General features: G+C 46.6%; 1 protein-coding gene across 1 annotated transcript in view; it reads left to right on the top strand.

The window, feature by feature from the left end:
• The first annotated feature begins 1,323 nt into the window (after positions 1–1,323).
• The window catches only part of pomgnt1 (protein O-linked mannose N-acetylglucosaminyltransferase 1 (beta 1,2-)), a 49,167-nt gene continuing 27,124 nt past the window's right edge, over positions 1,324–23,366 (top strand). Inside the window, exons 1-5 of the mRNA XM_067990170.1 lie at positions 1,324–1,693; positions 7,818–7,920; positions 10,019–10,134; positions 14,987–15,052; positions 20,067–20,180. Coding sequence (XP_067846271.1) covers positions 1,574–1,693; positions 7,818–7,920; positions 10,019–10,134; positions 14,987–15,052; positions 20,067–20,180 — 519 coding nt within the window. The 5' untranslated portion in view covers positions 1,324–1,573. The remainder of the gene's footprint in view (positions 1,694–7,817; positions 7,921–10,018; positions 10,135–14,986; positions 15,053–20,066; positions 20,181–23,366) is intronic.

The raw sequence follows: 23,366 nt of genomic DNA, 5'->3' as shown, positions 1-23,366 counted from the left end.
CTAAACATTCACTCCCTCCACCACCGGCACACAGTGGCTGCAGTGTGTACCATCCACAGGATGCACTGCAGCAACTCGCCAAGGCTTCTTCGACAGCACCTCCCAAACCTGCGACCTCTACCACCTAGAAGGACAAGGGCAGCAGGCACATGGGAACACCACCACCTGCACGTTCCCCTCCAAGTCACACACCATCCCGACTTGGAAATATATCGCCGTTCCTTCATCGTCGCTGGGTCAAAATCCTGGAACTCCCTTCCTAACAGCACTGTGGGAGAACCTTCACCACATGGACTGCAGCGGTTCAAGAAGGCGGCTCACCACCACCTTCTCGAGGGCAATTAGGGATGGGCAATAAATGCCGGCCTCGCCAGCGAAGCCCACATCCCATGAACGAATAAAAAAAACATATACCCCCAGGTCTCTCTGTTCCTGCATCTCCTTTAGAATTGTACCATTTAGTTTATGTTGCCTTACCTCGTTCTTCCTGCCAAAATGTATCACCTCGCACTTCTCCGCGTTAAATTTCACGTGCCACATGTCCGCCCATTCCACCAGCCTGTCTATATCCTCTTGAAGTCTATTACTATCCTCCTCACTGTTTACTACACTTCCAAGTTTTGTGTTATCTGCAAATTTTGAAATTGTGCCCTGTACACTCAAGTCCAAGTCATTAATATATATTAAAAAAAGCAGTGATCCTAGTACTGCCCCCTAGGGAACACCACTCTATACCTTCCTCTAGTCTGAAAAACAACCGTTCACCACTACTCTCTGTTCCCTGCCACTTAGCCAATTTTGTTTCCATGCCACCACTGTCCCTTTTATTCCATGGGCTTCAACTTTGCTGACAAGCCTATTATGTGGCACTTTATTATTGTGTATATGGCCTTTTGAAAGTCCATATACACAACATCAACCGCATTGCCCTCATCAACTTTCTTTGCTACCTCATCAAAAAAACTCATTCAAGTTAGTTAAACATGATTTGCCTTTAACAAATCCGTGCTGGCTTCCCTTTATTAATCCATACTTGTCCAAGTGACTATTAATTTTGTCCAGGATTATGGTGGAGGTTAAACTGACTGGCCTGTAGTGACAGGGATTATCCTTACACCCATTTTTGAATAAGGGTATAACATTTGCAATTCTCCAGTCCTCTGGCAGCACCCGGGTATTTAAGGATTGTCACTCTTTTCCAGGATTATTAATTGCAACAAGAATATCAATTAATGTTGTCTTGTGGTTACAAGTAACCTCAACCAAATTTGTCCGGCGACTCTATTTGAGTGAGGGACACAGATTCAAGATGGCGGATGTGAATAGGGTCTATTGAAAGCCGGGACCCGGATGCGATAAGCGCTCGGTCCGGTTATTACCAGCGGTCTCGGGCCGGGCCGGGCTGGGGCAGTTACTGGGCCCCCGGGGAATAATGATGTGCGGAGGCCGGGGAGGAGAGTGAAGGCCGGGCTGTGAGGTGGAGGCGGGGCCCGGGGGGCAGCGCCTTGCCCCGGGGTGCGGGAGTTTCTATGGTGAGGCCGCGAGTGTGCGAGTTGCTGCCTCCCCCCCGGTGATGGACGAGTGGAAGCCGAACCCGCGGGCCAAACCCTTCGTCCCGCGGCGGCAACGGAGCTGGTTCATCGCCTGGAAGTACAGGTTCACGGGGCAGCGGTCAGTGCGGAGGCTGTGCCAGGTGAGGAGGCCGCGGGTTTGGGGGCTGCGGTGATCGGGCTGCGGACAGGACTTCCGACCGGTGGAACAGCCAGTGGGGGGTGGGCAAGGGTGGGGGGTGGGGGGGAGTTGTGGGCGCCCGGGGTGGGGGGGGGGGAGTTGTAGAGAAGGGGAGGTGGGTGCCCGGGGTGGGGGGGGTTGTGGGCAGGGGGAGGTGGGTGCCTGGGGTGGGGGGGGGGTTGTGGGCAGGGGGAGGTGGGTGCCTGGGGTGGGGAAGAGTTGTAGGCAGGGGGAGGTGGGTGCCCGGGGTGGGAGTTGTAGGCAGGGGGAGGTGGGTGCCCGGGGTGGGGGCGGGGTTGTGGGCAGGGGGAGGTGGGTGCCCGGGGTGGGGGAGTTGTAGGCAGGGGGAGGTGGGTGCCCGGGGTGGGGGGGAGTTGTAGGCAGGGGGAGGTGGGTGCCCGGGGTGGGGAGGGGTTGTGGGCAGGGGGAGGTGGGTGCCCGGGGTGGGGGAGTTGTAGGCAGGGGGAGGTGGGTGCCTGGGGTGGGGGGAGTTGTAGGCAGGGGGAGGTGGGTGCCTGGGGTGGGGGGAGTTGTAGGCAGGGGGAGGTGGGTGCCCGGGGTGGGGGCGGGGTTGTGGGCAGGGGGAGGTGGGTGCCCGGGGTAGGGGGGGGGGGGGGAGAGTTGTAGGCAGGGGGAGGTGGGTGCCCGGGGTGGTGGTGGGGGGAGTTGTAGGCAAGGGGAGGTGGGCGGCCGGGGTGGGAGGGGGTTGTGGGCAGGGGGAGGTGGGCGGCCGGGGTGGGAGGGGGTTGTGGGCAGGGGGAGGTGGGTGCCCGGGGTGGGGGGGGGTTATGGGCAGGGGGAGGTGGGTGCCCGGGGTGGGGGGGGGGTTATGGGCAGGGGGAGGTGGGTGCCCGGGGTGGGGGGGGGTTGTGGGCAGGGGGAGGTGGGTGCCCTGGGGGGGGGGGGTTGAGGGCAGGGGGAGGTGGGCGCCCAAGGTGGGGGTGGGCAGGGGGAGGTGGAGGTGGATGCCTGGGGGGTGTGGGCAGGAGGAGTTGGGTGCCTGGGGGGGGGGGTGTGGGCAGGAGGTGAGTGCTGAGGGTGGGTGTGGGCAGGAGGAGTTGGGTGCCTGGGTGGGGGGGGGGGTTGTGGGCAGGGGGAGGTGGGTGCCTGGGGTGGGGGGGGGGTTGTGGGCAGGGGGAGGTGGGTGCCCTGGGGGGGGGGGGGGTTGAGGGCAGGGGGAGGTGGGTGCCCAAGGTGGGGGTGGGCAGGGGGAGGGGGAGGTGGAGGTGGATGCCTGGGGGGGTGTGGGCAGGAGGAGTTGGGTGCCCGGGGTGGGGGGGGTTGTGGGCAGGGGGAGGTGGGTGGCCGGGGTGGGAGGGGGTTGTGGGCAGGGGGAGGTGGGTGCCTGGGTGGGGGGGTGGGCAGGAGGTGAGTGCTGAGGGTGGGTGTGGGCAGGGGGAGGTGGGTGCCCAGGGGGGGTTGTGTGCAGGGGGAGGTGGGTGCCTGGGGGGGTGTGGGCAGGAGGAGGTGGGGAGGTGGCAGAACACTCAGATTTCGTGCTGAGTTGTGCTACTCATAATGCAGTTCCAGGTTTCTGCTGTGTAAGTTGTTTAATGACGAGCTATTGCGGGGGGGGTGGTGGTGTGGGATGGGAGAGGAGAGGAGAGGAGAGGAAAGGGAAGCAAGTTCTCTTTTTGGGGTTAGGTTGGCACCATGTTGACATCCCTGATGCTAGAAGACTGGAAGACTGGCACATGAGTCACCCTTGATAATTGACTCTAATCTGATACCTGAATTAGGTATGTTAGTGGTACTCCAGGTTACTGTTGATGACTGGTTTATTAATAGAACCGGGACGGGTAGATCTGTAACTGGAGGCTAGGATTTTTCCCACTTAGCTTTAGATAACTGTAAGAAAGCGCCCTAAGGGGTATACTGGTCTTAGCTGCACAAGCAGCAGGAAGCTTATTAATACTCTCCATGGCTGAGGTGGAAGGTTTTAGCTGATTTACCTCCTATAGTATCACTGTGCATTCTTACCAACCTGCACCTAAGCTCTTTGGATTTAAATGACAAGAGGGAGTTTGCAATCCATATCAGGCAGACCTAAACTCTACTAGTGTAGATTTCTCAGTAATGTGGTTTGCAGACTGGTAAGTGTAGTATTGGATGTTTAACATGTGCAGAAGCCCTGCTGACTCTTTTTAAAAAAAAGTTGTCACTTGTGCAAGGCCCAGAAGAGCTGCCTGAGCATGTGGAACTCCACCCCAGCAAGAATCAGCTCCTTCAGGGGCAGAGGGGAAAAAAAATTTTCTAATTTTTAAACTGAGGAATTGTGTGTCTATCTCAATTTGTAGGAATCTCATTTAAAGAGGCAGCTATTCCAGTTGACAGTTGAACTTGATGGAGGATGATGCAGTGGTATCCTGTGTTGCCAGTCTTGCCTGCTAGGATAGTAAGACAGTACATTTTGCATTGTGGCAAAGTGACTTTGGCATTACAGTGACACAGCAGTAAAACTGCAACTGAACTGGCTTCAATTTGGGATTTTGTGTTGAAATTGGAACCATCTAAATAAAAGTCTCCGGTTCATCTCTGCAATATTACTGAAATTGGTACAAGCCCGTTTCTTTTAAATTTAAAAAGCTCCAAATGTTCCACTGGACTTTCCTATAACTCTTAATGTTAGAGTTGATGGGACAGTCAGTGCTACCCCCTTTCTTTTCCCCTCGTCTCTGTCCACAAGTTTGAGGTCTGGTCACTGCTTAATTCCACTTCCGCATCACTGCCTATCTCCACCTCTACCTCAGCACCCCTGCTGCTAAAACCATGTCCAGGTTTTTGCAGCCTTCAAACTTGATTGCTCCAACAATCTCCTTTCTGGGCTTCCAATATTCACCCTCCATAAATTTCCAACTAATCCACCATCCTTCTGTGCACCAAATCCTCTCTCCTATCAACACCTTCCTTGCTAACGTAACCTGTCCACCCAATGCATCTGTTAAAATCCTTGTACTTATCTTTAAATCCCTCGATGACCTTTTACATCTCTACTTCTGCAACCTCTTTTAGCCATATATCCCTTTCTGTACCCTTTAGTCTTTCAACTCTGACCTTCTGTTTCTTTTCCTTCCCCATGCCACCATCTTTGTCCCACCATTGGTGGCAGAGCTTTCAGTTAGCTTGACTCAATGCCTTCAACTCTAGTGTCGTCCTTTTAACAATCTTTTCAACATAGCCTTCAGTCACCTCTCTTCCTCAGCTCACATCTGTTTCTCTTACTATTTCTCTGTAAAGCGCCTTCGGGTGCCTTTATAAATAAAGGTGCTATATAAATGCAAATTGTTGTAAGTAACTAAACTGCACTAGTAACTAGAATGATTCTCATTTTCTGTATTATTGATCCTGAAGCCTTTAACTTTTCAGTATGCACGAAATCTAAATCAATACACCTCTGTTCTGTGGGAATCAATTGAAGAAATCCTGAAATTCTATGTGTGCTTCAGCACACGGTAATTTAATTTCAGTCTTTTTTTCAAATTTCAGATACCTTCAGTTACCTGCAGTAATATAACAAGGGGGTGGGGGGAGAGGGTACTGCTTTTGTTGGCCAGGGGCTGCAGAAGGTAACCTGAGACGTAACCGGTGGCCTCCGGTCAACACTTTAATGGTGAGCGGAGAGGCACTGGCAGGACCAAAGCAATCTTTATTTTCTGTATCTGCTGGCTCTGAAAGCTGTCTGTAGTAGAAGTAAGCACAGCACTGAATTCAATCATTGGACTTGTTTTAAAGGTAAACAAGATATTGCAATTACCATTGCTCTCTCTCACCCTGGTCGTTCCCCCTGGTATGGCCCTCATCTCCACTCCCTTAAGTCCAAGGGATGCAGACTTGAACGTTTATGGAGGACAACTGGTTTAGCCATTCGTCGTCGGATCTGGCTGGACCACATAACGCACTATCAGGTCCTGCTCTCTGTTAAAACTGCACACTATTCCAGGATCATCCTGGAATGCAAAAATAACACCCGGCTTCTCTTCTGTACTACAAACCGTTTTCATAAATCCCTCTCCCCTGTCCTCTCCACCCTTACCTCCAACGAAAAGTGCCAGGAGCTCATGGACTTCTTTGTCACTAAGATTGAGACCATCCATTCAGCTGCCTCTGCTGCTTCCCTCCCTTTCCCTAGCCCACCAAGCCAAACTTCTCCTAAGGTTCCCCCTTGCCCTAGCCCTGAACTCTCACCTTTCTCTAGTTTCTCTCCTATCGCCCCCTCATGTCCTCTCTGAGCTCATCTTGACCATGAGAACCACCTCCTGCTCCCTCGACCCTATTCCCACCAAACTGCTGACCACCCAACTTCCTATCCTGATAGCTGATATTGTTAACAGTTCCCTCTCCTCAGTCACTGCCCCCCTCCCCTTCAAATCTGCTGTCATCGCCCCCTCAAAAAACCACCCTTAACCCCTATGGCCTTGCAAATTACCACCCCCATCTCCAACCTCCCTTTCCACTCCCAAATCCTTGAACATGTTGTCGCCTCCCAAATCTGTGCCCATCTTTCCTGCAACTCCATGTTTGAATCCCTCCAATCAGGTTTCCGCCCCTGCCACAGTACTGAAATGGCTCTTATCAAAGTCACAAATGACATCCTATGTGACTGTGACTGTGGTAAACTGTCCCTTCTCGACCTGTCTGCAGCCTTTGATAGGGTTGACCACACCACCCTCCTCCAACACCTCTCCTATGTCGTCCTGTTGGGTAGGACTGCACTCGCCTGGTTCCATTCTTATCTATCCAGTCACCTGCAATGGCTTCTATTCCCACTCCCCCGTCGTTATCTCCGGAGTCTCCCAAGGACCTATCCTTGGCCCCCTCTTATTTCTCATCTACTTGCTGCCCCTTGGCGACATCATCCGAAAACACAACGTCAAGTTCCACGTGTACGCTGACGACGCCCAACTCTACCTCACCACTACCTCCCTCGACCCTTCCACTGTCTGATTTGTCACGCTGCTTGTCCGTCATCCAGTACTGGATGAGCAAAAATTACCTCCAACTAAATATTGGGAAGACCGAAGCCATTGTCTTCAGTCCCTGCCACAAACTCCGTTCCCTAGCCACTGACTCCATCCCTCTCCCTGGCCATTGTCTGAGGCCGAACCAGACCGTTCGCAACCTTGTTGACCCTGAGATGAGCTTCCTGCTCCATCACCAAGACTACCTACTTCCACCTCTGTAGCATTGCCCATCTCTGCCCCTGCCTCAGCTCATCTGCTGCTGAACCCTCATCCATACCTTTGTTACCTCTAGACTTGACTATTCCAATGCTTTCCTGGCTGGCCTCCCGTCTTCCACCCTCCATAAACTTGAGCTCATCCAAAACTCTGCTGGCTGTATCCTAACTCGCACCAAGTCCTGTTCACCCATCACCCCTGTGTTCGCGGACTTACATTAGCTCCTGGTCCGGGAACGCCTTGATTTTAAAATTCTCATCTTTGTTTCAAATCCCTCTATGGCCTCGCCCCTCCCTATCTCTGTAACCTCCTCCAGTCCTACAACCCTTCGAAATCTCCGCGCTCCACCAATTCTTGCCTCTTGCACAGCCCCGATTTTAATCGCTCCACCATTGGTGACTGTGCCCTCAGCTGCTTAGCCCCCTAAGCCCTGGAATTTCCTTCCTAAACCTCTTTACCCCTCCTTCTCCTTTTTAAGATGCTCCTTAAAACTTACGTCTTTTGGTCACCTGCCCTAACATCTTATGTGGTTCAGTGTGAAACTTTGCTTGAAAATCGTTCCTATGACTCGCTTTAGGAGGTTTTACTACGTTAAGGGTGCAACATAAATGCAAGTTGTTGTTGTTGTTACACAAGCTAACTTGATCTGTTGTAAAACACGGGTATAGTCTTGATGTTCTGCTGTCTCCTAAGACCTATTTACTGTAGGGGCATTTAAAATAATCTGTCTTTTGATTTATTTAATTGCCTTTTAAAACTCATGGAATACTTTTTGTTTTAGCTGCACATTGTCAATTATTCTTGTAACTAAAATCTCACCCACTGAACTGTTTAGGACACAGTTTAGGTCATTTTTTTTCCCTTTCTGATTCTGAACACTAGATTGAACAAGGATTTTCTGTTTTCCAGACTGCTGCACTGCTGTTTTTACTTGTGACCGTGATTGTCAACATCAAACTTATTTTAGATACAAGAAGAGCAGCAAATGAGGAGGAATTAGTGCAAGATTATGGTAAGCATCTGTGAAGCACCTTGGGATGTTTTTCTACGTTAAAGGTGCTACTTATATAACTACAAGTTGTTGAGTGTGTGTGTGTGTGTGTGTGTGTGTTCTCGTTCAGTTCTCTCGTCTGTATTGAAGTTAAAGGGTAACTTTCCTAATGATGAGAGAGGGATCACTAGTGTTTTTTGGCTCCTAATGTAACAATACATGTTGGAAGGTAGTGATTTACACTGAAAATGTGCTTGATCTTTCAACCAAACTGAAAAGCATTTTTCTTCAGTACAGCAGGTCAGTGTAGCCTTTTCTTCATCAGTTCTTCATCTTTTTTCCAACATAGGCAACATTAAATAAACCTTAATGTTAGGGAATGATTTAAAAAGTGACCCTTTGATCAATGGGTTTATAACTGTTTTTGAGAATGCGGCTTTAAATAGTTGCCATGTTTTATGTTATTTGTAACTTCATTAGGAGTGAGTTATGCTTACCTCACTGATACTTATCCAACTACATGGCTGGTCATGCCACCTTTTTAAAATTTAAGTGTGTGTGCAATTTTTATAAGTTTAAGAGAATTAGTAGAAGCTGCTTTGAGATGTTATCATTGTGGGTTCACAACACTGGAAATCCCATTTTTCAATAAAGATTACTGTGTTAAAACATACTGCTAGCTTACATTTCATTGATTCCATTAGTGTATTAATATAAAACATTTTGAATTGTGCACATGTAGTTTAATTACAAGATATTTAATAAGTTACTATTTTTCTGAACTCTTAACCATATATCATACCAGCATAATAAAGAATGAATTCAATTAATACATTTGAAATGGTTTTAGTTCTTTGTACGTAAGCCCAGATCTTACACACTCATTCCCATTTTCTCTAAATTGTATCTTGTCCAACATGAACCTTTTAGACAGAAAAGATGAGAAGCAAAAGGCTTTCTCGGAGACTGTAGAATGAGCAGTACCTATGCCATTAGCACTAGTGGGAATTATACCCAGCTATAAATAGACTATATTTTAACTCACTTCTGGACCCCAAAAACTGCCACAGACGTTCCTGCCAAAATCTTGTTGGAACAATGTTGATAAATGGTTTCAATCTTGTACCAGCAAGCTATGTTCTACTATCCTCTGCTTCCTCCCCTTTCCAAGAACCCCAAGTTTTCCGTAAATAACGGATACCATGGCGTGATTACAAGGCAGCATCTTGTGCAATTCAGATGCTGTTGTAGACCATAAATTTTAATGATTTACAAACATCACCTGAATGCAGTTTAGATTGGTTAATTACAGACTTGAAATCATTGCCATACCTCAGCCTGTTTTGGGTTGGAATAGTGCCAGTGCTAGGTGTCATGGTGGCTACTTCATCCAGTTAATATGTGATGGTATCTGCAATGAAGGATTAATGATTGTGCTGCAAGCAATACAAGTTTGAGTGATCATCTTCAATTGAATAGCAGGAAGTAAGGCCATTTGTTTTGACAGTAGTAAACCTGCAGTAATACAATCTTGGAGTTCAAATTACGTGCTAGAGCTTTTTTCTTGCAGTTTGACCCTCTTAATTTCTCTAGGGGGTACAGTAGTACAGTGGTTATGTTACTGGCCTATTAATTCAGAGAACATGAGTTCAAAACCCTCTGGCAGTTTGAGAATTTGAAATCATCCTTTTTTAAAAAAAATCTGGAAATAAAAAGCTGGTATCAGTAAAAGTGACCGTGAAGCTGTCGGATTTTTGTAAAAACAAAACTAGTTTACTAATGTCCTTTTAGGGAAGGAAAGCTGCCATCCTTAAGCAGTCTAGTCTGTCACTCCAGTCTCACACCAACGTTGTTGACTCTCAACTGCCCTCTGACGTGGCCTAGCAAGCCACTCAGTTGTATCAAACTGCTACCAAGAAGGCCCACCACCACCTTCTCAGGGCAATTAGGGATGAGCAATAAATGACGGCCTTGCTAGCGATGTCCACATCCCAAGAATGAATATTGCATGACTGTCTCCTGACCCGTCCAAGTAGCTGTACTGTACAACTCAATTCTACTAATTTGCTTATTTATAGGTATGATTTGATTTAATGGACTTATTGTATTTTTATGGTAGATAATGCCATGCCTAATATGGAAACTGCTCGCAGGCCATCACATGGCCGAAAAGTCCTGGACATTGAAGTGTACTCCAGCAGGTCAAAAGTCTATGTTGCTGTTGATGGAACCACAGTAAGTCCCCTTTCACTGCTTTATTTAATCTTATCAGTACATTCCACCACACTCCAATATTGTTCCTAACACTGACTTACTGTACACAAAAGATAAGGTACGGAGAGATATAAGTAGTGTTTTGTCAGCAGAAGATATCGTCAAACTAATAGTAAACCAGTATAAGAGGAGTATTTAAATTCATAGTTTGTTTGTGCTCTGAGTCTGTTTGTTGAGTACTATGAGATGTCTCTTCTTATTTTGCACTGTAGGAAAGAAATATGAGCACTGCCTGTCCTCTGCCCAATGTTTTATTGTAATGTTCTCGAGTTAAGCTTCTTTCTATAAGGGTGGAAGGGAGAATTCTGCACGTGTCTGTGTGTGTGTGGATTTTTCTTCGCATCCAATTTCTTTAAAAAAAAATTTCCCCTCCCTCGTTTCTTGATGTCACTGACTTCTTGCTGGGTTATGGATCCACAGGCACTGGCTGCCCTCCAGCACAGTGACCAAGTAGCCATTATTCATGTGAGCCTTGACATTAAGTGTTGGCAGGCAATTCAACCACAGTGGCATGAAATCCAAGCCATCTTGTCCTCTCCTGACATCTGTAAACAATTTTACAACACCAAGTTATAGTCCAGCAATTTTATTTTAAATTGACAAGCTTTCGGAGGCTTCCTCCTTCGTCAGGTGAACGATGTGAAAATGAAATCCTCGAAATGAAATCGCATTTATAATTCACAGAACAATGCTTGGTGAGTACAGACAGTTTTTTCAACTGCCCGTTGCCAAGGCAATCAGTGTGCAGACAGACAGGTGTTACCTGCAAGTTCTCAGAATATACAAATCACCAAAAAAAACAACAAACAAAAAAAACAGAGATAGAGAGGTAGAAACATAGAAAAGACAGCAACTGACCCGTTATATTAAAAACAGATAACATTTGTTCGCTGGTGGGGTAACGTGTAGCGTGACATGAACCCAAGATCCCGGTTGAGGCCGTCCTCATGGGTGCGGAACTTGGCTATCAATTTCTGCTCGACGATTTTGCGTTGTCGTGTGTCTTGAAGGCCGCCTTGGAGTACGCTTACCCGAAGGTCGGTGGATGAATGTCCATGACTGCTGAAGTGTTCCCCGACTGGGAGGGAACCCTCCTGTTTGGCGATTGTTGCGCGGTGTCCGTTCATCCGTTGTCGCAGCGTCTGCATGGTCTCGCCAATGTACCATGCTCTGGGGCATCCTTTCCTGCAACGTATGAGGTAGACAACGTTGGCCGAGTCACAGGAGTATGAACCATGCACCTGGTGGGTGGTGTCCTCTCGTGTGATGGTGGTATCTGTGTCGATGATCTGGCATGTCTTGCAGAGGTTACCGTGGCAGGGTTGTGTGGTTCATGTCACGCTACACGTTACCCCACCAGCGAACAAATGTTATCTGTTTTTAATATAACGGGTCAGTTGCTGTCTTTTCTATGTTTCTACCTCTCTATCTCTTTTTTTTTGTTTGTTGTTTTTTTTTGGTGATTTGTATATTCTGTGAGACCTGGCAGGTAACACCTGTCTGTCTGCACACTGATTGCCTTGGCAACGGGCAGTTGAAAAAACTGTCTGTAATCACCAAGCATTGTTCTGTGAATTATAAATGCGATTTCATTTCGAGGATTTCATTTTCACATCGTTCACCTGACGAAGGAGGAAGCCTCCGAAAGCTTGTGAATTTAAAATAAAATTGCTGGACTATAACTTGGTGTTGTAAAATTGTTTACAACTGTCAACCCCAGTCCATCACCGGCATCTCCACATCATCTCTCCTGACATCCACATTTACAAGTGTGATCAAGGGCCAGAACCCTGGATGATTTTCCCCTGCCTTCCCCCTTCCTTGAATTATAGCATTAAATTGTAGCATACCTATCACTAGATCAGCTAACTCAGCATAGCAGGGATCAATCCCCAGACCTTCCTGGTCACATGGCTCGGTTACTCATGTAATAACCTTGTTGAACTGTTGAGGGAATGTTGCTTGCTCTGTTCTAAGATGATTTTAAATAGCTATTTCACGTTTGTTCAGCCCCATTGTCGCTGCTAAGCTGACGGATGGGAATTTAGTAACAGTAGTAGTATTTGTACTTATCAAGCTGAGGTAAATCAATATAGGGCAGTGGAACACTTCTGGGTTCCACCAAGTGCTCCCAGGTCAGATAGAGCATAACGGGGACAGAAGAAACCTGCTAGATTGCGCTAACAAAATACACAAGACCCATACTGCACAGCTGTGAATTTTTTCTTGTCCTCCCCAGCTACCCTTTTTGAGCGAAATTGCCAAATTGTAAGCAGTTTTGTGGTGTCAACCCAGCTCCTAGTATGCGGGTTCGTGGTCTATACTCATTTCATAGAATCATAGAAAGGTTACAGCACGGAAGGAGGCCATTTGGCCCATCAAGTCCGCGCCGGCTCTTTGCAAGAGCAATCCAGCTAGTCCCACTCCCCCGCCCTTTCCCCTTAGTCCTGCAAATTTTTTCCTTTCAAGTACTTATCCAGTTCCCTTTTGAAGGTCATGGGTTATGAATCTGCCTCCATAACCCCCTCGGGCAGTGCATTCCAGATCCTAATCACTCACTGTGTAAAAATGTTTTTCCTCATGTCACCTTTGGTTCTTTTGCCAATCACCTTAAATCTATGTCCTCTGGTTCTTGACCCTTCCGCCAATGGGAACAGTTTCTCTCTATCTACTCTGTCTGGACCTTTCTTGATTTTTGAATACCTCTATCAAATCTCCTCACAACCTTCTCTGTTACAAGGAGAACAACCCCAGCTTCTCCATTCTATCCACGTTACTAAAGTCCCTCATCCCTGGTATCATTCTAGTAAATCTCTTCTGCACCCTCTCTTAGAGGCCTTCATATCATTCCTAAAGTGTGGTGCCCAGACCTGGACACAATACTCCAGTTGTGGCTGAACCAGTGTTTTATAAAGGTTCATTGTGACTTCCATACTTTTGTACTCTGTGCCTCTATTTATAAAGCCCAGGCTCCCATATGCTTTTTTAACCGCTTTCCCAACCTGTCCTGCCATCTTCAATGATTTATGCACATAAACCCCCAGATCTGTGTTCCTGTACCCCTTTTAGAGTTGTGCCCTCTAGTTTATATTGCCTCTCCTTGCTCTTCCTACCGAAATGTATCACTTCTCATTTTTCTGCGTTAAATTTCATCTGCCACATGTCCGCCCTTGCCACCAGCCTGTCTATATCCTCTTGAAGTCTATCACTATCCTCCTCACTGTTCACTACCCTTCTGAGTTTTGTGTCATCTGCAAATTTTGAAATTGTGACCTGTATACCCAAGTCCAAGTCATTAATTTATATCAAGAAAAGCAGTGGTCCCAGCACTGACCCCTGGGGAATACCACTGTACACCTGCCTCCAGTCCGAAAAACAACCGTTCCCCACCAACCTGTTTCCTGTCCCTTAGCCAATTCTGTATCCATGTTGCTACTGCCCCCTTTATTCCATGGGCTGCAATCTTGATGATAAGCCTACCATGCGGCACTTTATCAACCGCCTTTTGAAAGTCCATATACACCGCATCAACTGCATTACCCTCATCTACCCTCTCTGTTACTTCATCAACAAACTCTGTCAGTTTAGTTAAACACGATTTGCCTTTAACAAATCCGTGCTGGCTTTCCCTAATCAATCCACACTCATCCAAATGACTGTTAATTCTGTCCCGGATTATCGTTTCTAAAAGTTTCCCCACCATCGAGGTTAAACTGACTGGCCTGTAGTTGCTGGGTTTATCCTTACACCCTTTTTTGAACAAGGGTGTAACATTTGCAGTTCTCCAGCCCTCTGCTACCACTCCCGTTATCTATGGATGTTTGGAAGATTATGGCCAGTACCTCGGCAATTTCCACCCTTACTTCCCTCAGCAACCTAGGATGCATCCCATCTGGACTGGATGACTTATTTACTTTATTTACAGCCAGCCTTTTAAGCACCTCTTCTTCATCAATTTTTAGCCCATCCAGTATCTCAACTATATCTTCCTTTTACTGAGACTCTGGCAGCATCTTCTTCCTTGGTAAAGACAGATGCAAAGTACTCATTTAGTACCTCGGCCATCCCCTCTGCCTCCATGAGTAGATCTCTTTTATGGTCCCTAATTGGTCCCACCGGCACCCACACAAGATTCTAATTGATTTAAGAGAGGAGATATCGCCTTATCAGTCTAGTCTGGAATTGAATACTGCTGGGAGTTAAAACAACTGATCTAACCCATTGTGATGCAGAGTCCCCTTTTAAACTGACTTTAGTGTGGCTAAAATAAATACGAGTACAATAACTGTTATGGGGGAGGGTTGAACAATTGGAGGAGGCAGGTTGGCTGGTGGGTTTTTTGTTTTTCTACCATCTGAAATTCTGCTGTGGAACCAGCATATCATTGCCTACAGGTGGAGCTCCTGTCATCAGTTGCAAATAGCAGCTGAATCACCCCTTTCTTTCCATGCAGTTCACCTGTTTTATTTTTTTGAAAAACTACTAATTAAAGAGTCGTGATGTGTGCTTATTCTGCACTTTTGCTGAAGGAATTGTTTTTTTAAAAATAACCTAATTGCATTTTGTAACATAGGAAATGATTGAAAAAATAGTGCAAATTGCTTCCTTACCGGCAGTCTGTCATAAAGGACACTCTGTTCATCCATGGGTTATTTCAGGTATGAAAACTATTTCAGTTGTGCCCTGACTTGTGAACCTATTCGCCCGGTCACTTGCGGAAACAATTCCACAGCCCATGGACAGTCATGCAGATTTCCCTACACCTTGGCTTGTTGCTTCAATTGATGCACTTTCATTTTTTTTACCATTATAGGTCCTTGAGGATGAAGTCAAAGAGCAGGGTCGAGGAATACATGTTATTGTTTTGAATCAAGCTACGGTAAGTACTCTGGAATAAGGAGACTGTGAAACTTCCTCCACACTTACCCACATTTTGCACCTACTTTCAAACACTATTGAGGTATATATGACATAAGTCAGATCCCACATCATGCTCCTTTGGATACCCCGGGCAATACATATCAGCTAATTGAAGAGAACATTCTTTGCCTTTCACCCTCCACACCAAAGGAAATGCAAATATGAGTAAAGACTTGGAATTTTGTTTTTGTTTTTAGAACAATGCAAATTACAGAACAATATGATGAAAGTGTTTAAAATTATGAAAGGATAGATGGGAGCAGAAAGGTCAGATCGAAACACTGTTTCCAGAAGTTGAGGAGTCAAGAGCGAGGGGCTATAGGTACAAGATTAAGTCTAAGATTTAGAACCGAGGGCAGGAGAAAATTGTGAGGCTGTAGAATTCGCTTCCAGGGTTAGTAGTTGAGGCAGTAACTGTCAATGTTCAAAATTAAATGTTATAGGTTTTGAAGGGGATAAAGGGATACAGGAACAAAGTGGGTAAATTTGATTAGAATTATTTGCTCATGGGAAGGGTAAATGCCGACACGGACTGGTTGATCTGAATGACCTGTTTCCATGTACAGATTCACAGGTAGCTTATGATTACCCATACTCCTTTCAGAGACTATGACAGTAATGTCAGTAGTACTATTTGGCTGTAAAGTACAAAAGTAGAAAGGTAGATTCCAGAAGAGACTTTTATGAAAATAGATCTTTCACTTATGTGGTGCCCTTCACTTCCTCAGACGTCCCCAAAACACTTCACAGTCAATGACTTCCTTTTGAAGTGCCGTCACTGCTACGAAAGGTTCTGGAGTGATGCTTGAACCCACAACCTTCTGATTCAGTGGCAACTGTGCAAATATGAGGTTCTTTGACAACTGCCTTCAGTTTTGATGAGTTGATGTCCTATGAATCGGCCTTTTGTTGTTTTTTAAAACTAGAATTCAGATTTTTTTTCAAAAGTTGAATTAAATTAGCAGCAAATAATCAATACTTTTTCAAATCAAAAATAAAACAGGATGTCTAATCAGGAAAGTATGGGTTTAATCAGCAGACAATTCTGGAAGGAACAAATAAAACTAAGTAAGCAATAAATGCTATGGTCTTTAATGTGCAATGTTAAAATGAGTTGATGGAATCATTAGCTACAACAGAACCTCTCTCTATGAACTTCATTCAGCCATCTGTACAGCTCTACCTCGATGCCACCTGTTGGTTTGGAGAGATGAAAAAGTCCCTTTGCTAAACAGTGAAGGTGACCAAGTGAATGCAGATTGCTGACATTGGTTTTACCTTAATTATGGAATTTGCCTTTTAGGCAAGTGGTGGGGAGGGGATTATCAGTTTAAACCCTATAATTAGAAGGCTTACCTATGAAAAAGACAGAACTTGGTAAAATTACCCTTTGGATTGCTAGGTCAAGGTGCAAGAAGACTTATGAAAGACAGCAGGATTGGGCTAGTAATCTGCTTTGAATTAAAATATTTTGTGGGATTATTGTTGTATCCACAGAGACACTACTTTTGGTACAGTGGTGAGAGTCTGAGGCAAATCCTCTTCCATCTGGCATTGTTTTGCCACTAATGTCGTGGAGGGGGCTTCAGGCTACAGTTGGTGCAGCAGTGAAAATATAATCAGTAGAGTAGCTGATTAACCAATGGCATCTGCAGAGAGAGAACTGATACAGCAGACTTTAAATGGGCTGCAAAGTTAATCTTTATCTATGGAGAAAGAAGAAATTAAAAAAGGAGGGACCAACGAGAGGGGGGGCAGTTCTGGATTTAGTTCTAGGAAATGAAGAGGGGCAGGTAGTAGAAGTAGCAGTGGGGGGCATTTTGGTGGTAGTGATCATAATGCAGTTAGTTTTAGCATAGTTATGGAAAAGGACAAAGACAGAGCAGGAGTTAAAGTTTTCAATTGGGGATAGGCCAGTTTTATTAAACTGAAGTGATTTAGCAGAAGTAAACTGGAAACAGCTACTTGAAGGTAAATCAGTGTCAGCAGTGGGAGATATTCAAAGGGGTGATTCAAGGGGTTCAGGTAAACATATTCCCACAAAGAAAAAGGGAGGGGCTGCCAAATCTAGAGCCCCCTAGATGCCAAGAAGCATTCAGGGTAAGATGAGGCAGAAAAAGAAAGCCTATGATAGACACCAGGAACTCAGTACTACGGAAAGCTTAGAGGAGCATACAAAGTGCAGGGGTGAAGTTACAAAGGAAATTAGGAAAGCAAAGAGAGGGCATGAAAAAATATTAGCAGGTAAAATCAAAGAAAACCCAAAGATGTTTTATAAATACATTAAGAGCAAGAGGATAACTAAGGAAAGAGTAGGGCCTATTAGAGACCAAAAAGGTAAACTATGTGTGGAGGCGTAAGATGTGGGTATGATTCTTAATGAATACTTTGCATCTCTCTTCACAAAGGAGAGGGATGATGCAGGGATTGAAGTTAAGGAGGAGTGTGAAATATTGGATGGGATAAACATAGTGAGAGAGGAAGTATTAAGGGGATTAGCATCTTTGAAAGTGGATAACTCACCAGGGCCGGATGAAATGTATCCCAGGCTGTTAAAAGAAACCAGGGAGGAAATAGCGGAGGCTTTAACAATCATTTTCCAAACTTCACTGGATACAGGCGTAGTGCCGGAGGATTGGAGGACTGCTAACGTTGCACCGTTGTTTAAAAACGGAGCGAAGGATAGACCGAGTAATTACAGGCCAGTCAGCCTAACCTCGGTGGTGGGCAAATTATTGGAATCAATTCTGAGGGACAGGATAAACTGTCACTTAGAAAGGCACAGACTAATCAAGGACAGTCAGCACGGATTTGTTAAGGGGAGGTCGTGTCTGACTAACTTGATTGAACTTTTCAAGGAGGTGACAAGGAGGATCGATGAGGGTAGCGTAATTGATGTAGTCTACGTGGATTTTAGCAAGGCTTTTGACAAAGTCCCACATGGCAGATTGGTCAAAAAAGTAAAGGCCCAATGGATCCAAGGGAAAGTGGCAAATTGGCTCAGTGGCAGGAAGCAAAGGGTAATGGTCGACAGGTGTTTTTGTGACTGGAAGGCTGTTTCCAGTGGGGTGCCGCAGTACTAGGGCTCAGTACTAGGTCCTTTGCTTTTTGTGGTATACATTAATGATTTGGACTTAAACATAGGAGGCATGGTTAAGAAATGTGCGGATGACACAAAGATAGGCCATGTGGTTGATAGTGAGGAGGAAAGCTGTAGATTGCAGGCAGATATCAATGGACTGGTCAGATGGGCAGAAAAGTGGCAAATGGAGTTCAATCCAGAGAAGTGTGAAGTAATGCATTTGGAGAGAGCAAACAAGGCAAGGGAATACACAATAAATGGGAGGATACCGAGAGGTGTAGAGGAAGTGAGGGACCTTGGGTTGCATGTCCATAGATCCCTGAAGGTAGCAGGACAGGTAGATAAGGTGGTTAAGAAGGCAAATGGAATATTTTCCTTTATTAGCCGAGGCATAGCATATAGAAGCAGGGATGTTATGCTGGAACTGTATAAAACACTAATTAGGCCACAGCTTGAGTACTGCGTGCAGTTCTGATCACCACATTACAGGAAAGATGTAATTGCACTAGAGAGGGTGCAGAGGAGATTTACAAGGATGTTGCCAGGACTGGAGAATTTTAGCTCTGATGACAGATTGGATAGGTTGGGGTTGTTTTCCTTGGAACAGAGGAGGCTGAGGGGTGATTTGTTTGAGGTGTACAAAATTATGAGGGGCCTAGATAGAGTGGATAGGAAGGACCTATTTCCCTTAGCGGAGGGGTCAATAAGTAGGGGGTGTAGATTTAAAGTGATTGGTAGAAGGAGTAGAGCGGAAATGAGGAAAATTTTTTCACCCAGAGTGTGATGGGAGTCTGGAACTCACAACCTGAGAGGGTGGTAGAGGCAGAAACCCTCAACTCATTTAAAAAAAAATACCTGGATGTGCACCTGAAGAGCCGTGACCTGCAGGGCTACGGACCAAATGCGGGAATGTGGGATTAGGCTGGGTGGCTCATTTCTCAGCCGCGATGGACCGAATGGCCTCCTTCTGTGCCGTAAATTTTCTATGATTCTATGACCCACAATGGGCAGCTCAAGGAAAGGAATGTACATAATTCTATCAGGAAATCTTTCAGACGTCTATCTTAAGTGTTTTAAATGTTGTACATGTGAACCCCCACATTCGATCTGTACTATTTCTATCAGTCTTAAATTGTTAAGACACTCTTGAAAATATTAGTGTGGGCCCCAGATTCCTGAGCTTTCTATATTGCCAGAATGTATTTTCCCAGTAGTACTCGATGGATTGTTCAGAATAGGTGCTATGAGGACTGTTATTGACTGAATCTGTTCACCACAGTTTGCTATTAACTGCAGATGTGGAAATAATTTGAAAGAGGACTTGTGCAATTAAGATACATACTAATCTCTCTGCAGTCTGAGGTTGTGTGTCCCGTATGTAACTGCATTGATCAATTTAAAGTACCATTTCACTGATGTAAGTTATTGGATCCTCGACTCACAATCGAACATTAGAACTCTTGAGGAAATCTTTTTGGAGACTTGAAATTACCTTTTACCCACACTAGAAAGTGGTTTTGCTGAAACCATTCATTATAAACAGTTGGGAAATAAGTGGCTGCAGTAAGTATCGTATAGAATGGACAGGAGACACCTTGCTTTAATGAAACACTTTCTCCCCGTGGGGAAAACTTCCCATCATCACTTCACTTTCACACGTTTAATATGTTTGCTGAAGCTCCACCTTTCAACCAAGTGTATTTGTGGGTCAGTTGCTCTGTGGTTGGCTGAGAGACGGGCAGTAAAACTAGTAGATTCCAATGTATATCCTAGACTGATGATTTTAAATCTTTAAAGTGTAGATGAAATGTTGGGAATTATCTTTTTGCAGTTACAGGTGATATTAATGATGCTGGTGAATGAGTCTTGTTAAATATTTTGTTCTGAACAGGGTCATGTGATGGCCAAACGTGTGTTCGATACCTATTCACCCCACGAAGATGAAGCTATGATCCTGTTCTTAAATATGGTCTCTCGTGGAAGAATCCTTCTCTTTACTATCAAGGTCGGTGTAATCCCACATCCTCCAGATATATATCTAAGAGCTGTGCAAATGTTTGGATTTTTTTTACATTTTAATTTTACTTGAAGGGTGGTCACTTTAAACTTACCAAGTGAGAAAAACAGAACAGTGGGGGTGGGATGGAGTGGAGGGGGTGAGGAGAAACACCTGAAGAAAATAACAAATTAGAGCAATCAAAGGTTTGACATTGGGAAATGTGTAAAAGTGAGTTTGGTTGTAAGAATGTTGGGATCAGATCCTAATATACCTTGCAAGCGATATTAATCAAGGACACCAGATGAATCTTTTAGCCCCTCACCATAACTCTGTCAAGGAACTGTCTGGGAATCCACCGTCCATGTTTAAGGAAGTACGAGATGCCTACATTTGGCTTGCTTGAACAGCTTTGCTTCAACCAGCCCACATTTACACTACTAATCCCTTATTAGAATACGCGTAATCTTATGAGGTGAATGAGTTAACTACTTCTTGCTAAAGTCACTAGAGGAATTCAAAGCATGAAATTGTGAACTAACATTTATTAACAAATTTATGATGCAATTAGCAACATCTAAATATTAAACAGTAAGTGTACTCAGAAACTTGGGTTCCTTTTTGTTAACTGACAGAATTAATATCTGTGGTTACAAAGGCAATTCAGGTGTGTCACAGTAAATGAGTGTCTGCTGGACTCTACTCATTACACACTTCTTGTACTCAACGTGCAAGATTAACGTAAAGCCGACGTTAGCTTAGATTAGGCTTTGTACATAGTGACAAGGTAACAACTTTGAATAGCCAGTCTATTGGATATATTAAAAGTCTTGTTCAGTGTATTGCTGATGAACTCACCGTTTTAGCAAAGATTTCTGGATCTTGTACAGTCCCATTTCATAGGAACATAGGAACAGGAGTAGGCTATTCAGCTCCTCATGCCTGCTCCGCCATTTGATAAGATCATGGCTGATCTGTGATCAAACTCCATGGGCTCGAATTTAGCAGGCCTGCGGGTTCCCAGCGGGTGGTCCTCCGGGAGCGTGGTCAACACGCTCGGCGAAATTAGTGGGTTGCCCGCGCGATCGTAGCAGGCAACACACTAATGGGAATCAATTACCTGCTCCTCCGGGGTCCACGCTGCTGGTCTGCGCGTCGGGCGGGCTGCGCATGCGCAGTACGATCTGTCAGCTGGAGGCTCTCTAGTTAAAGGGGCAGTCCTCCACTGACAGATGCTGCAACCAATGGAACAAATTGCAGCATGGAGCAGCCCAGGGGGAAGGCTGCTCCCAGTTTAATGATGCCTCACCCCAGGTATCATCAGATGGGGTGAGGAGGAGGGGGAGGACACAGATCTTCCCCCCCCCCCCCCCCCCGGCGGGCGGGAGGAAGCGGCCTGCCTCTGCCACCAAGAAGGCCTGGCTCGAGGTGGCAGAGGGGGTCACCTGCGCCACCAACATATGGCCCACCTGCATACAGTGCAGGAGGCGCTGCAATGACCGCAGTAGGTCAGCCACAGTGAGAACACGAAGTCTTTCCCCTACACTCCGTCTGCCACAAAACTGCCCCCACCCCACATCTCCTTCGGCACCGCCAACACTACTCTGTCACATCACCCTTCATACCCACTCAAACCCCATCCTCATCTTACCTCCACCTACTCACCTCGCCAGTACTCATCCTGCCACTAACACGCAACCCAATCCTCATACAATCTCATTGCTCCATCCCATACTCACCCTCTCGTGCATCTCCCTCACGGCCAGCCTCACTCAACCTGCCACCACCTGTGCTGCAGCCACAGGGCATGCATCACATATGTGCAGTAGGCAGCGTAAGGCAAACGTGTCGTGAGCATGAAGGGGGTGCACAAGGGTGTCTGAGGGTTTGTCCTGGGTGTTACCTATATTGAATTTCAGAGCAACAAACAGCACACATTATATTGACACCACCACTGCCATGTCTCCGTGAATCCTGTCCGTTGTGTCCAATAATGCCCGCTCCTGGGTATCACTATGAGGACCCGCCACTGATACCACCTATCGTTTTACAGCAGAGTAGGTGCAGGTGTATTTGCAGGGCTCTTCCGCGCAGACGACTGAGAGACATCGGCGGTGTAGCCGGCTGCACCCTGGAAGGATGCGGAGGAGAAGTTGTGGAGGGCAGTGGTGACTTTGACAACGACAGGTAAGCAGTTGGTGCTGGGGCCAGCCAGGAGCAGCTCGGCATGAAAGAGCCTGCAGATCTCCACGACTACATGTCGAGCGAATCTGCGCCTCCCTGTGCACTGCTGCTCGGAGAGGTCCGGGGAGCTGCGCCTCGGTCTGTGGACCCTGTGGCGAGGGTAGTGCCCTCTGCGATGCGTCTCTCCCTGCGGTAGCCCTCCCTCCTGCTGTGCAGGTGGGCGTGCAACAACACCGTGTTGGGGGGCTCCACGTCTCTGCGGCGGACGGCGTGGACTGCGAGGCTGCTGGGGCTGGTCATGCTGTTCGTCCTCCGAGGGTGTCCACGCACCACCCATCTGGCAGGTGTTGGTCTGAGGGGTTGTGCAGGGTAGGTGGGTGGTTCCTCGGACTGGGGCTGCGGTTTTGTGTCGGTCTGTCCTCTGGCTTGGCGGGGGGTGGTGGAGGGCAGGGGTTGCCCTATGTGACGCGGTGGCCTCCTGCGTGGGTGAGGGCTCTCCCCCGTGGAGTGCACCTTGGCACCTGCCACAGGCTGCTGGCTGCAACACGCCTGGTTGGAGAGAGACTGTTTCCCCCAGTGTGTGAAACTCACTGGCTTGAACCTAAAATCCCACACTTCCTCTTTTGACAGCTGCTTCAGCTCATTAAATGACCTCAACAAGCAAGGTAAGTACACTCAAGTGGAACCCCGCTGGCTTTAATTGCCTGCGGGATTCCCACCAGCGGGGCTTGCGCGCGCAGCCCCACACGTCAGCGCGGTACCCGGAAGTGGCCGGGATTTCGGCGCGATCCGGTCACGTGACCGGATATCGGGATTTTCGGGGCCCCCCCTGCTGGAAACCCGACCCTAAAATCGAGCCCCATATACCTGCCTTTGGCCCTGAGTTAGGTTGATGGTCTTGCCTCCCTCTGGGATGCTTGGGTCTGTCTTTGGGATGTCAGCGTGATGAATCTGTATCTGTTGTTACAATAGTTTGGCCACCTTCCGATATCTTCTCTCTGTAGCACTGGC

This window comes from Heptranchias perlo, chromosome 9 (genome assembly GCF_035084215.1).
Source record: "Heptranchias perlo isolate sHepPer1 chromosome 9, sHepPer1.hap1, whole genome shotgun sequence".
Lineage (NCBI taxonomy): Eukaryota > Metazoa > Chordata > Chondrichthyes > Hexanchiformes > Hexanchidae > Heptranchias > Heptranchias perlo.
Note: the sequence above shows the minus strand (reverse complement) of the source record. Positions and strands in the feature narration are given on the sequence as shown.